The 12250-nt window shown below is 35.4% G+C and overlaps 1 protein-coding gene across 2 annotated transcripts in view; it reads right to left on the reverse strand.

Annotated features, from left to right (window-relative positions):
• Positions 1–12250, reverse strand: part of NSUN7 (NOP2/Sun RNA methyltransferase family member 7) — a 51561-nt gene that overhangs the window by 14830 nt on the left and 24481 nt on the right. For both annotated transcript variants that reach the window (XM_002926503.4, XM_034671910.1), the window contains 3 exons: positions 9663–9806; positions 5802–5903; positions 4390–4507 (listed from right to left, as the gene is read on the reverse strand). In XM_002926503.4, coding sequence (XP_002926549.1) covers positions 4390–4507; positions 5802–5903; positions 9663–9806 — 364 coding nt within the window. The remainder of the gene's footprint in view (positions 1–4389; positions 4508–5801; positions 5904–9662; positions 9807–12250) is intronic.

The following is a 12250-nucleotide window of genomic DNA, read 5'->3' on the forward strand; positions in this document are numbered from 1 at the left end:
GCCCCCCCCCCGCCCTGTGTCCTCTCACTATCTCTCTCCAATAAATAAATAAAATCCTAAAAAAAAAAAAAAGCTGTAGTGATCAAAACAGTATGGTACTGGCACAAAAACAGACATATAGATCAACAGAACAGAATAGAAAATGCAGAAATGAACCCACAATTATATGGACAGTTTATCTTTGACAAAGCAGGAAAGAATATCCAATGGGAAAAAGAAAGTCTCTTCAACAAATGGTGTTGAGAAAACTGGACAGCAACATGCAAAAGAATGAAACTGGACTACTTTCTTACACCATACACAAAAATAAATTCAAAATGAATTAAAGACCTAACTATGAGACCTGAAACCATAAAAATTCTAGAAAAGAGCACAGGCACTAATTTCTCTGACATCAGGGGTAGCAAGTTTTTTCTAGATAGATCCCCTAAGTCAAGGGAAGCAAAAGCAAAAGTAAACTATTAAGACTACATCAAAGTAAAAACTTCTGCACGGCAAAGGAAATAATCAACGAAATTAAAAGGCAACCTGAGGAATGGGAGAAGATATTTGCAAATGACATATTCAGTAAAGGGTTAGTATCCAAGATTATATAAAGAACTTATAAAACCCTATACCCCAAAGCCAAATAGTCCAATTTAAAAATGGGCAGAAAACATGAACAGACATTCTCCAAAGAAGGCATCCAGATGGCCAACAGACACATGAAAAGATGCTCAGCATCACTCATCATCAGAGAAATGCAAATCAAAGCCACAATGAGAAATCACCTCATACCTGTCGGAATGGCTAAAAATCAACAACACAAGAGACAACAAGTGTTAGCGAGGATGTGGAGAAAAGGAATTCCTCATGCACTGCTGGTGGAAATGCAAACTGGTGCAGCCACTCTGGAAAACAGTATGGAGGTACCTCGAAAAGTTAAAAATAGAACTTCCCTAGGATCCAGCAATTGCACTACTGGGTATTTACCCAAAGAATACAAAAACACTAATTCCAAGGGATCCACGCACCCCTCTTTTTATAGCAGCACTATTTACAGTAGCCAAGAGATGGAAACAATCCAAGTGTCCATTGTTTGAGTTATAGATAAAGAAGTTGTAGCACACACACAGGAATATTATTTGGCCATAAAAAAGAATGACATCTTGCCATTTGCAACGACATGGATAGAGCTAGAGAGTATAATGCTAAGTGAAGTAAGTCAGTCAGACAAAGACAAATACCGTATGAATTCACTCATATGTGGAATTTAAGAAACAAAACAAACAAGCAAAGGGAAAAAGAAAGAGACAAGCCAAGAAACAGACTCTTAACTATAGAGAACAAACTGGTGGTTACTAGAGGGGAAGTAGGTGAAGGGTATTAAGAGTACACTTATCATAAGCACTGAGTAATGGATAGAATTGTTGAATCACTCTATTGTACACCTGAAACTAATATAACACTACATGTTTACTATACTGGAATTAAAATTTTTTTAATATTTAAAACATAAACAATCAAAAAATATTTGTGATTCACATGAAAACAGCTAATATCCCTAATATACAATAAGACATATAAAAAGAAGAAAAAGATGAATAATGCAGTTGAAAAAGTGGTAAAGAACACAAGCAGACAACTTACAAATTAATAGCAATAACCATAATGATAAAATTTATTGAACATTTATGTGTCAGGTGATGTTCATTATGAATATATTCAATCCCCACAAAGATCCACTGAGGTAGATAATATGGGAACCCATGTTACAGCCACTTCCCTTCCTCTCCTTTCACAAAACCTTTCTCCCACAACAAAAATAGGCACCTATGTCATCTTAGTGCACTGTCCTGGGATGTTAAAATCCTAGGATGCTAAACAAAAGGACAACTCAAGACTGTGGCTCTCCTCTCCCACGGCAAAACTGAGTTTAGGTAAGAAATCTTTAAGAGGGTGCCAAACTCTTAACAAAGCTCTGTCCTTGAACTAACTTCTTTGCTCTTTTTCCCTCTAACTTTCTCACTCCCTTCCTGTCCTCCCTCTCCTTCCCTCTCCTTCCTTATTTCTCTCTTTGAATTTTAATTTGAAGTAAATGACAGGGGCATATTAACATGTTTATTTGAATTAAAGAACAAAGTCAGACTTCTCCTGACAAGGTCAATCTGGTCTTAACAATGAGAACTAGTTTTGTAAACAGGTAACGAATTCAACATTTTTCCATAAGTTAAATAAGATAAATGTGCAAATCCAAAGATTTAACAAAAATATATTTAAATCGCATGTAATATAATATTCCAGAAATATTCTGCAACAATTTAAAAATATGATGAAAAATATTAGATGTCAACTTTAAATATAGAAAAAGATCAGAGTTATTTAAAAAAAATGGTAGGGAAAGGGGTGCCTGGGTGGCTCAGTCCGTAAAGTGTCTGCCTTCGGCTCAGGTCATGATCTCTCTCAGGTCCCACTGAGATCGAGTCCCACACTGGGCTCCCTACTCAGTGGGGAGTCTGCTTTTCCCTTTCCCTCTGCCCAACTTGTGCGTGCACGCTCTCTTTCTCTCTCTCTCAAATAAATAAATAAGGTAAGAAGTATTTAAACAAAAATGTTTGAAGACTACTGCTCTGGAACCTCCAACATTATACTGTCCAGTCAGTAACTGCAAAAGTGCCCCACCTCATACATGGAGAAATGGAAATTTAGTCTACAACTAGCTCTCATCTTATCCCTCAGACTGGTAAAGATTTAAAAGTCTGATAAAACCCAGCATTGGTAAAGCTATGGGGAAATAGGTTAATAAGAGTGTATATTTTGGCAAGTAATTTGATAAGACCAATCACAACTTGAAATGTGCACAACCTTTGGTTCCTGAAAACCTGAAAGACTACACATCAAACGGTTAACAATGATTATATCTAAGGGGATGAAATTTGGAAAAATTCATTCTTTTTAAAGTTGGTATTTCTGTAATATTTGAAGTTTTTATAGTAGAGAACAAGAAAGAAAAAGTAGCATAAACCTAAGGTAAGTATCACGATGGCTAAAGTCCAAAAATTAGCTGTTTATGGAATTTTAGAAGGAAATTTAAACAATAGGTGATTAGATTGGATGGCATATAATATTGCTTTCAAATGTAAATTCTACTTCGGTAATTAAGAAATGATTCTTAGAAGCCATACAGTATACTTCCCTAAAAATTCACAAGTTCTTTCAACAGCATCCTTAGCAAGTAGTTAAACCTCTTAAATATATACACACTCCAATTTTAGCCCAACTCCCACATTATTCTGTCTTTATGTCTTTTAATATTGTGTCTTTTATACCATATTGTGGATTAATCATTCACCGTGGCTTACCTGAAATAAAATCTAATGAAATAAAATGTAGATGTTTCTCCATTTTTGCCACATATTATAATCTTAGAAAACATCCCTGACAGACAAATCAAATCGTTCACATTGATGAATTTGGTTATATACCCGCAATAATTCTCTCTGCCACTAGATGGTGATTTAGCTAATGCTGTGTTGAGGAGCTCTCAGAACAGGAGGTCAGCCATTAGCCACCAGTAGGAGCTACTAAATAAGGAAGTAAAGTCAAGTAAGAAGGGAAATACAAATGTAATTAACATATCCACTTGTGAACAGCAAAGGAAAAAATATCAAGTTAAAAGGTGGGAGCAAACCATATGCATATTAAGAACCTTCTATAAGAATTATAGGGAAAGTTCAACAAGAGAAATAAGTAAAAAATAGAAGAGATGTTTTAAAATACCTACTGAACAGTCTTGAAGAACTAATTGGTGCCATGTATTTTTAGATCTACTTCTTATTTTGATGTCCACAGTTCAGATGGAATATTAATTCTCTGCCGTCTACCCCTATTTTACTGAGGCATTTTACCCAGAAGCTACTTGAATTATTTAGGCTAGGAATTATTTAGGAATTATTACCTCAGTCCTTGTGAGGGACAAAGGCTACCAGGGGCTAAGAAATGTGTTTTCAGATAATAAACATACAATTAAATACTTTTCTCTCTCCTTGCTAAGGTTATTTTATATACTTACTTTTCTTATACTGTACTGAGGCACAAATGTATATAAAACTCGGGATATGAAATTTAGACCCAATTTATCCCAAACCCAATCACCTCCAAGCCAAAATACCTTTAGCTTTTCTAAGGATACCAACAAAAAGAATGTTTCGTGGTACAAGAGAATGCTTGTGCCAAGCCACCTGTAAAGGCGCTACCGAATCCACGTTACAGTTGTAAGAACTTAGGTTATTTGGTCATGTTAACGTATAACAAAATGGACATGGAATGTCTTCATACAACTTAGAAAATCACAATCATTCACTCTTAGAAACATCTGATTGAGTTCAAAATGATCCTTTCCTTTCTTACCTGTAAGGCTGTACTTTAATACCAAGGTCTTGGAGTTCCAGCGCTTTCTTAACAACAGCTTCGTTTTCTTCTGGATAAACTGAACATGTGCAGTAAACGACCGCTTGAGCTTTAGCAACTATAAAGGAGGTGTAATTAATAATAATGACTCCATTGACAATTCTCAACAGATTATGTTTCCAAACATCTCTATGATACTAATACCACATGGTTGTAATGGGAATGATTTCCATAAATGCTTTCACGACTCCCCTTTAAAGCACAGATTAGTAATGTAAGTCTGTGGCCAATAAGTAAAGTAAGTCTAATTGGATTGTATGGAAACTGAAAATTCTTTTTTTTTTTTTTAAAGTTTTTATTTAAATTCCAGTTAGTTAACATAGAGTGTAATGTTAGTTTCAGGTGAAGAATTTAGTGATTCATCACTTACATACAATACCCAGTGCTCATCACAACAAGTGCCTCCTTAATACCCATCACCCATTTAACCCATCCCCCATCTACCTCCCCTCCAGCAACCCTCAGTTTGTTCTCTATAGTTAAGAGTCAACTTTCTGGTTTGCCTCTCCCCCCACCACCACGTTAATCTGTTTTGTTTCTTAAATTCCACATATGAGTGAAATCTATGGTATTTGTCTTTCTCTGACTCAGAGAATTTCTACCTCATTTATGTGCTACCTTTATGTACTGAATTATCTATACCCGTATATTTATCTTTGAGCCTTTGGAAATCAGGATTTATTCACACTTGGATTCCTAACATCCAGCCTGACCCAGAGTACACACTTGATAAACACGCACTGCATTAATAATAGTTTACGTCATTTCTCAGAGACTTCTCAATTTTCCATATCCATATCCATTTAAGGCAATGCTCCTCAAAGTCTAAATGGTACTCAAATCTAAATGGAGTGATTGAAACAACAAAATAAATACCTAAAGAGCTTAGTTACTCAGAGTTCAAATCCAGAAATCTAGGCTTTATTTGTAATTGCATTTCTCTATTCTCTATTTAGCACAAGAGACATAAGAGTTTGATTAAAATTTGGATTGTAGAATATAGTTATTATGGGCAGGCACAATGACAACAGAAAAATTACATCAAGTAAGAAGCCAAAGAAAGAAAAAAAGAAAATAAAATGGTTCCATAATGGATGTATGTAATTATTTTACTTTGGCATTAGGAAATTGTTCATTATGCTTGCTAACCTATGCTACAAATGATAGCACAGCATCTATTTTTAAAAGACAGACTAAATTGGTAAAAAGAAATATTTTGATATTGGAAGGCACTAATTTTGGAAAATTCACTTATGGTTCACAACTCATTGCCCGATTGTAACAGATAAATGAAGTATTAATGTTTCTAAGATTTACAACATATTTTAAGATTGCACTGATAATAAACTTACATTTCATTGCATGTGTTAGCTGTTCATATTGTTGTTGAGCAAGAATGTGAAGTTTATCTTCTGATGTGCCTCCTTGAGAGAAATCTTTAAGTAAACCTGTATCTAAGAGCAAAGAAACTCTTTAAAATATATCACTAGTGGGTGTTTTTCATATATTGCTATAATCACATAGTTTAATTTTTCAATCATTTTCCTATTAATGAGAGTTTGCATGGAAAATATTTATTAAAACTAAATAAATAGTATTATAAAAATGCTGAGTTAAAATTTAAAAACTAAATAAAAGTAATTTGTTTAGTTTTAATACTGTTTTTCTTTCTTCTCCAGGTTCTTATGAGATTATCATCCTACTAGGCAATTAAGTCATTTAGGTACAGAAGAGAGAATGCTGTAAGTCAGGAGGCTAATAGAGGAAAAGAAAAGAGATTTATAGTCAGATCTGAGAAGGAAAGAACACCAAAAAAGATACAGTTAAAAACATTAACTTACTGAAATAAATTCTGGAAGAAAAAAATTCAGAGAAGTAAACATATATCTTCATAGATAAGAAACAAATCAAGATTAAGTAACTTTTAAAAAATTTTTAAATGAATTTTCTTGATAATATTAACTAAGATATATTGAATACTACTTTATATACATTATTTTATTTATCAACCCCCTTTTTAAAAAATATTTACTTATTTGAGAGAGAGAGAGAGTGGGCATGAGCATGAGCGGGGGTGGTGGCGGAAAAGGGGGAGAGGGAGAAGGAGAAACAGGCTCCCCGCTGAGCAGGGAGCCCTACACAGGGCTCTATCCCAGGACCCTGAGATCATGGTCTGAGCCGAAGGCAGCAGCTTAACAGACTAAGCCACCCAGGTGCCCCATGACCCCCTTTATTATCCCTTTGAACATTAAGAAAACTGTTCAAACATACATTAAACCACTTACCTAAGTCACATAGCTACTAGGTGTAGAACCATGATTCTAGCTCAGAAATCTGACCAGAGAGCCCAGACTGCTAACTTCTGTTTATTCTGCCTCTCAGTAACTCCCTGGAGTATGAGAGCCAATTATTTATGCCATATATTGGCTGTTCTCCATTCCAGTAATATCACTCAAGGTTAATTAAACTCCATTTCTTCCCAATTTAGTTTCACACTTCACATTTTTCTATTTCTATTCACCACTTTTTAAAGGACCATTTACACATTATTATACTATAAAACCATATCAATTTACCTCTTTCACCCCATTTTAAAATAATTCCAAGTTATTCGTGAAGAACAATTTCATATATTCCTCAATGGTTCTAATATTTTTCAATGTTAAAATGTTTTTCAAACTAAGTCATGATTTCTCCCTTCCACCTAGTATCTAAGTCTTTTGGACTCATCCCCACTAAGTTTATTACTAATATTTCTACCTTAGGCACTAGGTCAGCAGCTCCTTGTTTGCTCTGGCTATTACCTCCTCAGAGTAAGCCCTTCTTTTTTTCCAGGTTTGCCAAAGACTACTTCTTGGCTTATCCTGTTGCCTCTTGATCAAAGTTATCAGAATGTTGTGAATACCCAGGAAACTTTTTACTTTCTCCCTTTTCATCACTTGTTCCCTATGGGCTTTCCCCATACCCCCACCCACCAGCCTCTAGTTTATTTTTACCTATGGTTTGTTTTTTTCTGTTTTCCCACTTCAAGATGGCCCAGAATAAGGCCAGAGTCTCTCAGCTAGAAGCTCTAAATCTCTTGACTGCAATGTTTATTATAGCTGCTGCTATTTCTTCCCCTCTTTTCCCAGTGTCTACTAATTCTTACTTATTTCCCAGTTAATGTAGGACATTTCTCAGCTCACCATTCTCCCATCTGAGTTGGTTATTTTTCTGTTTTACTGTCACTGGGAAGAAATTTTCTATAGCAAGTCAAAATTCCACGTGGAAATGTAAGCCCAGTTAGTATTGTGTAGTATCGTGAAACGTGCTAATTTGAATTTGAATCCCAGCTTCTCTGTTTACTGGCCACATGGCCTTGGGCAACTTGTGAGATTTCTCAGTCTTGTTTTTCCCCCCTCTATAAAATAGAAATAATAAAAGAACACTATCCTCAAAAAGTGATTGTGAATATTAAGTGATAGTGCATGAGTACCACCTAGAATATTGACTGGCACGTAGTTGTGCGCAATAAATATTAGTTTCTTTCCTTGCATTTTTCTCAATTTTGATTCTGTCCTCGCTAGAAACAGAAAATAGGTACTCACTCCATGCCGAATGTTGGTAAAATATCTTCTTTATCTAATATTCCAGTTAATCTTATCTAACTAGGGCTTTCAATATGAAGAGAATAGAGTAAGGATCCGTTTCAGGTAATGCACGTCAATACACTGATTAAAAAAGGTGCTCACGGTGTCAGCCTCAGAGTCAGAGCCGTTGCGTTTGAATCTGGGCTCTGACACTAGTCAAACGGCTCTGGGGGGCTTCAACCTCTCTGAGCCTCAGATTCCGTACTCATAAAATGTAGGAAGTAAGAGTTCAGCATCCACGGTTTTGCTTTCTGCAGTTTCGTTACTGAAGGTCAACCTCGGTCCGGAAGCAGATGATGCTTTTTTTGGCGAATGGGCGGGAGACCGGTCAATAGTAACCTAACACTACGTCGTCGCAGTGCTTACGTCACTCACGTCGCTTCACCTTCTCACATAGACATTTTGTCATCTCACATCGTCACAAGCAGGGCGAGTACAATACAATAAGATGTTTTGAAAGAGAAACCACATTCGCATAACTTTTATTTCAGAATACTGTTATAATTGCTCCATTTTATCATTAGTTATTAATCTCTTCCTGTGCCCAATTTATAAATTGAACCTTATCATAGGTGCATAGGTATAGGGGAAAACATAGTATATATATGGTTCAGTATTACCCATGGTTTCAGGCATCCACTAGGGGTCTTGGAATGAATCCTCATAGATAATGTGGGACTACTGTAACTGATTTACTGAGTTCTTGTGAGGACTTAATAAAATAATTGAAGCAAAGTGCTTAGCTCACTGCCTTATATACAAGTGCTCAATAAATGGTAATGTTAAATAATATTTTATGATTTATTAAAGTAGCAGAATATTCTTAAAATTAATATTTAATCTGAGGTAGTCATATCATAAAACATACATACTGAGGGTTAAAGAAGTCTTGAGTTTGAAATAATGTGGTAATGATTTAATTAGGATCATTTTAGAGCACAGTCTGTAGAGTCTGGCTGATCTAAATTTGAATTCTAGCTCTGTTACCAACTAGATCCTTTATGACCTTATACAAATGAATTAATCATTCTGAGTCTGTTTTTTTCATCTATAAAATGCTGATTAATTTCAATGCCTATATCTTGAGTTCTGGTATATACCAGAAGAGCATACTGGCCAACATCTGTTCTGATGGCCTACATCATTCCAATTATTATTTTTAATATTCCCCCTTGTGCATATCACAAAGGACTGCTATAAGGATTAAATGAGACAATGAATGTAAAGTACTTTATTTTTCTAAGACTTTATTTGAGAGAGAGAGCGCGCGAGTGAGCAAGCAGGGGAAGGGGCAGAGGGAGAGTGAGAGAGAGAGAAGCAGACTACCAGCCTAGCACAGAGCCCAACACAGGGCTCAGTCTCAGGATCCTGAGATCATGACCTGAGCCAAAATCAACAATCAGCCACTTCACCACCTGAGCCACTCGGGGGACCTGTAAAGTACTTTATATATTGTAAGTGCTCTATACATAGTAGCTATTCATTAATCAGATACATTTGATATGTCATTTGAATGATTTTAAATAATTTTAATTTTGAAATTATTATTAAGTTTCTTTATAAATTAAAAAATTTTTAAAGTACCTTCATGCTCATTTAGTATAAATTCTACTGGATTACTAACACCCAGTCCTGAACAATGAGGTAGCAGCAGAATCACTTTAACTTTCTGTAATCTATGATCCTTTGATTCAATGTTAAGAAATGTCTCATGAAGGATTTCAATATCTTGGAGAAAAAAACAGAAAAATTAATGCAAAAATATTAATTAAAAATCTTAATACAGTATGTAATTAGATTGATTTATCATTGTTCATTTTTAAATCCTCAACATCACAAAAAGTCATCTTAACATAGTCAGAAAAGAGGGCTATTCTTCTCTGATAACTTCCTAAAGTTAATACATGACTTCTCTTTCTCCTTTACTTAAAACGATTTTGAAATTTAAATACCTTGTACATAAAATATAATTTAATTTTTCATGTGAACGTCAGGTTCCTTTAAAACACTGTGGTGTAGTGGAGGAAAATGGGCTTTGGAGGCAGAAATATCCAAGTGTGACTCCCAACTTCATTGTTTACTAGCTATGTGACTTAATCTCTTTGAGCCTCTATTTCTCCATTTCCTTACTCATAAGATTAGATAATAGTGCCTACTTCATCTAATCGTGGTGAAGACAAAGCAGTTTAGCATGGTGCCTAGTACATAGTAAATGCTCAGTATTGGTTATTTCCCTTTGCTATTTGTAATCCCCTTTTATATTTTATCTTCCCCAGAGAGAAATGGGTGTCAGTAGCATTTATAAGGCAGTCTAAAGTCCCTTAAGGATCTTGTAATTTAGTCTAAGAAAGTCTGCCCTCCCTCAGAGTGTAATGATCTGTGCCCCCTCTATCTTGGAGTGGAGTGGAGGCCACCCCTCCACTTCTGCAATGGCTCCCATTCCCCTCACCTGCTGAGGAGTCATCCCTGAAACTGCTCACCCACCCCCTTTCTCTTGTGTGATCACATTATTTGTCTTCCTATATTGTCTGTTTTGAAACTGTTGTTTTTAATCAGTGGGCCTTTTCCTTTTTTCCCCTCTATTTTTAACTTTCTATCAGAAACACTCAAACATATACAAAAACAGACATAAAAATATAATAAATTCTCAAGTACCCATCATGGAGATTCAACAGTGAACCATTCATGCCCACTTCTGTTTCATCTGTATCTGTACCCACTTCCACCCCACCCATATTATTATGAATCTATAAATATTTCACATATATCTCTAAAAGATAAGACCTCCTTTAAAAATATAACCACACAAATTAAAAAATAATAATTCCTTATTATCATTGAATAATAATGGCATCCAATCATGGGTTAAATTTCCCAATAGTCTCACATACGTCAAAAATTTTTTACAGTTTGTTTGAATCTGGATTTTAATAAGATACATACATTGCAATTAGTTGATAAGACTTGTTTTAAATTTCTTTTTGATAGGTTCCCTTTCCATTTTTTCTTACGATTTATTTCCTAATGCAACATGGTTATTTGTACTACTAAGAGTTTTCCACAGTCTGGATTTCGCTAATTGCTTCCCAGAGTGTACTTTGTAACATGTTCCTGTCTTCTGTGCTTCCTATAACTTAGTAGTTGAATCTTTAGAAGCTTAATTACATTCAGACTCTTTTTTTTTCCTTTCTTTTTTTCGGGGGGTGGGTGGAGAGGATAGAGAGGGAAGAAAAACTACTCCACAAATCACGTCAGATTCATTCATTTAGTTGCCTTTCTGGCACCCGCAAAGGGGGTTGCAAAATAGTCACATTTTAATTGTCATCCCTTTTTCATTTATTAGTTGGAATACTTCTAAAAGGAGAAACTTCCTTTCCTCTACTGTGTGGTTACCTAGTGGTTCCTATTCTCTCTTGTTAACTAGGTAAAAATTAAGATGGGGAACTGGAAGTGAAATGCTGGCTCACAGGGTATGTACTTATTCAACTTTTACTGATTAATGCTAGTTTTCTAGAGAGTTTGTACAAGTTTACAGTCCCACCAGCTGTGTTTGAGTATTCCTGTGCTCTTTACCTTGCCAGTACCTGGTACTGCCAGTCTTTCTTTTTTTTCAAAGTAGGCTCCATGCCCAGCCTGGAGCCCAATACAGGGTTTGAACTCACAACCCTGAAATCAAGATCTGAGCTGAGATCGAGAGTCAGATGCTTAGCCAACTGAGCCACCCAGGCACCCTTGCCAATCTTTAAAATTTAATCATTCTGTGGATATGTGGTGATTTTAATTGCATTTCCCTGATTAGTAATGGGATAGATTACTTTTACATAAGGTTTTTTGGCATCTGGATATCCCTTTTGTGAAATAACTGGTCACGGATCTTGCACATTTTCCAATTGGGTTGTCTGTCTTTTAATTGTTAATTTGTAAGAACTCTTTATACACTGTGGATAAAACTCTGTGTTAGTTCATGTGCTCCCTCTCTGCAGTTTGCCTTAGCACTCTATGTACAGAAGTTCTAATTTTTAAAAAACTTTACTGTAGTCCAATTTATCAATCTTTTCTTTTATGGTTAGTGCTTTGTGTGTCCTGTTCAAGAAATCTTTACCAATCCCAGTCATTAAGTGTTTCTCCTATAATAAATTCTAGGAGATTCTAGATTTGTGTTGATGGTGTGA

Source organism: Ailuropoda melanoleuca, chromosome 11 (genome assembly GCF_002007445.2).
Source record: "Ailuropoda melanoleuca isolate Jingjing chromosome 11, ASM200744v2, whole genome shotgun sequence".
Lineage (NCBI taxonomy): Eukaryota > Metazoa > Chordata > Mammalia > Carnivora > Ursidae > Ailuropoda > Ailuropoda melanoleuca.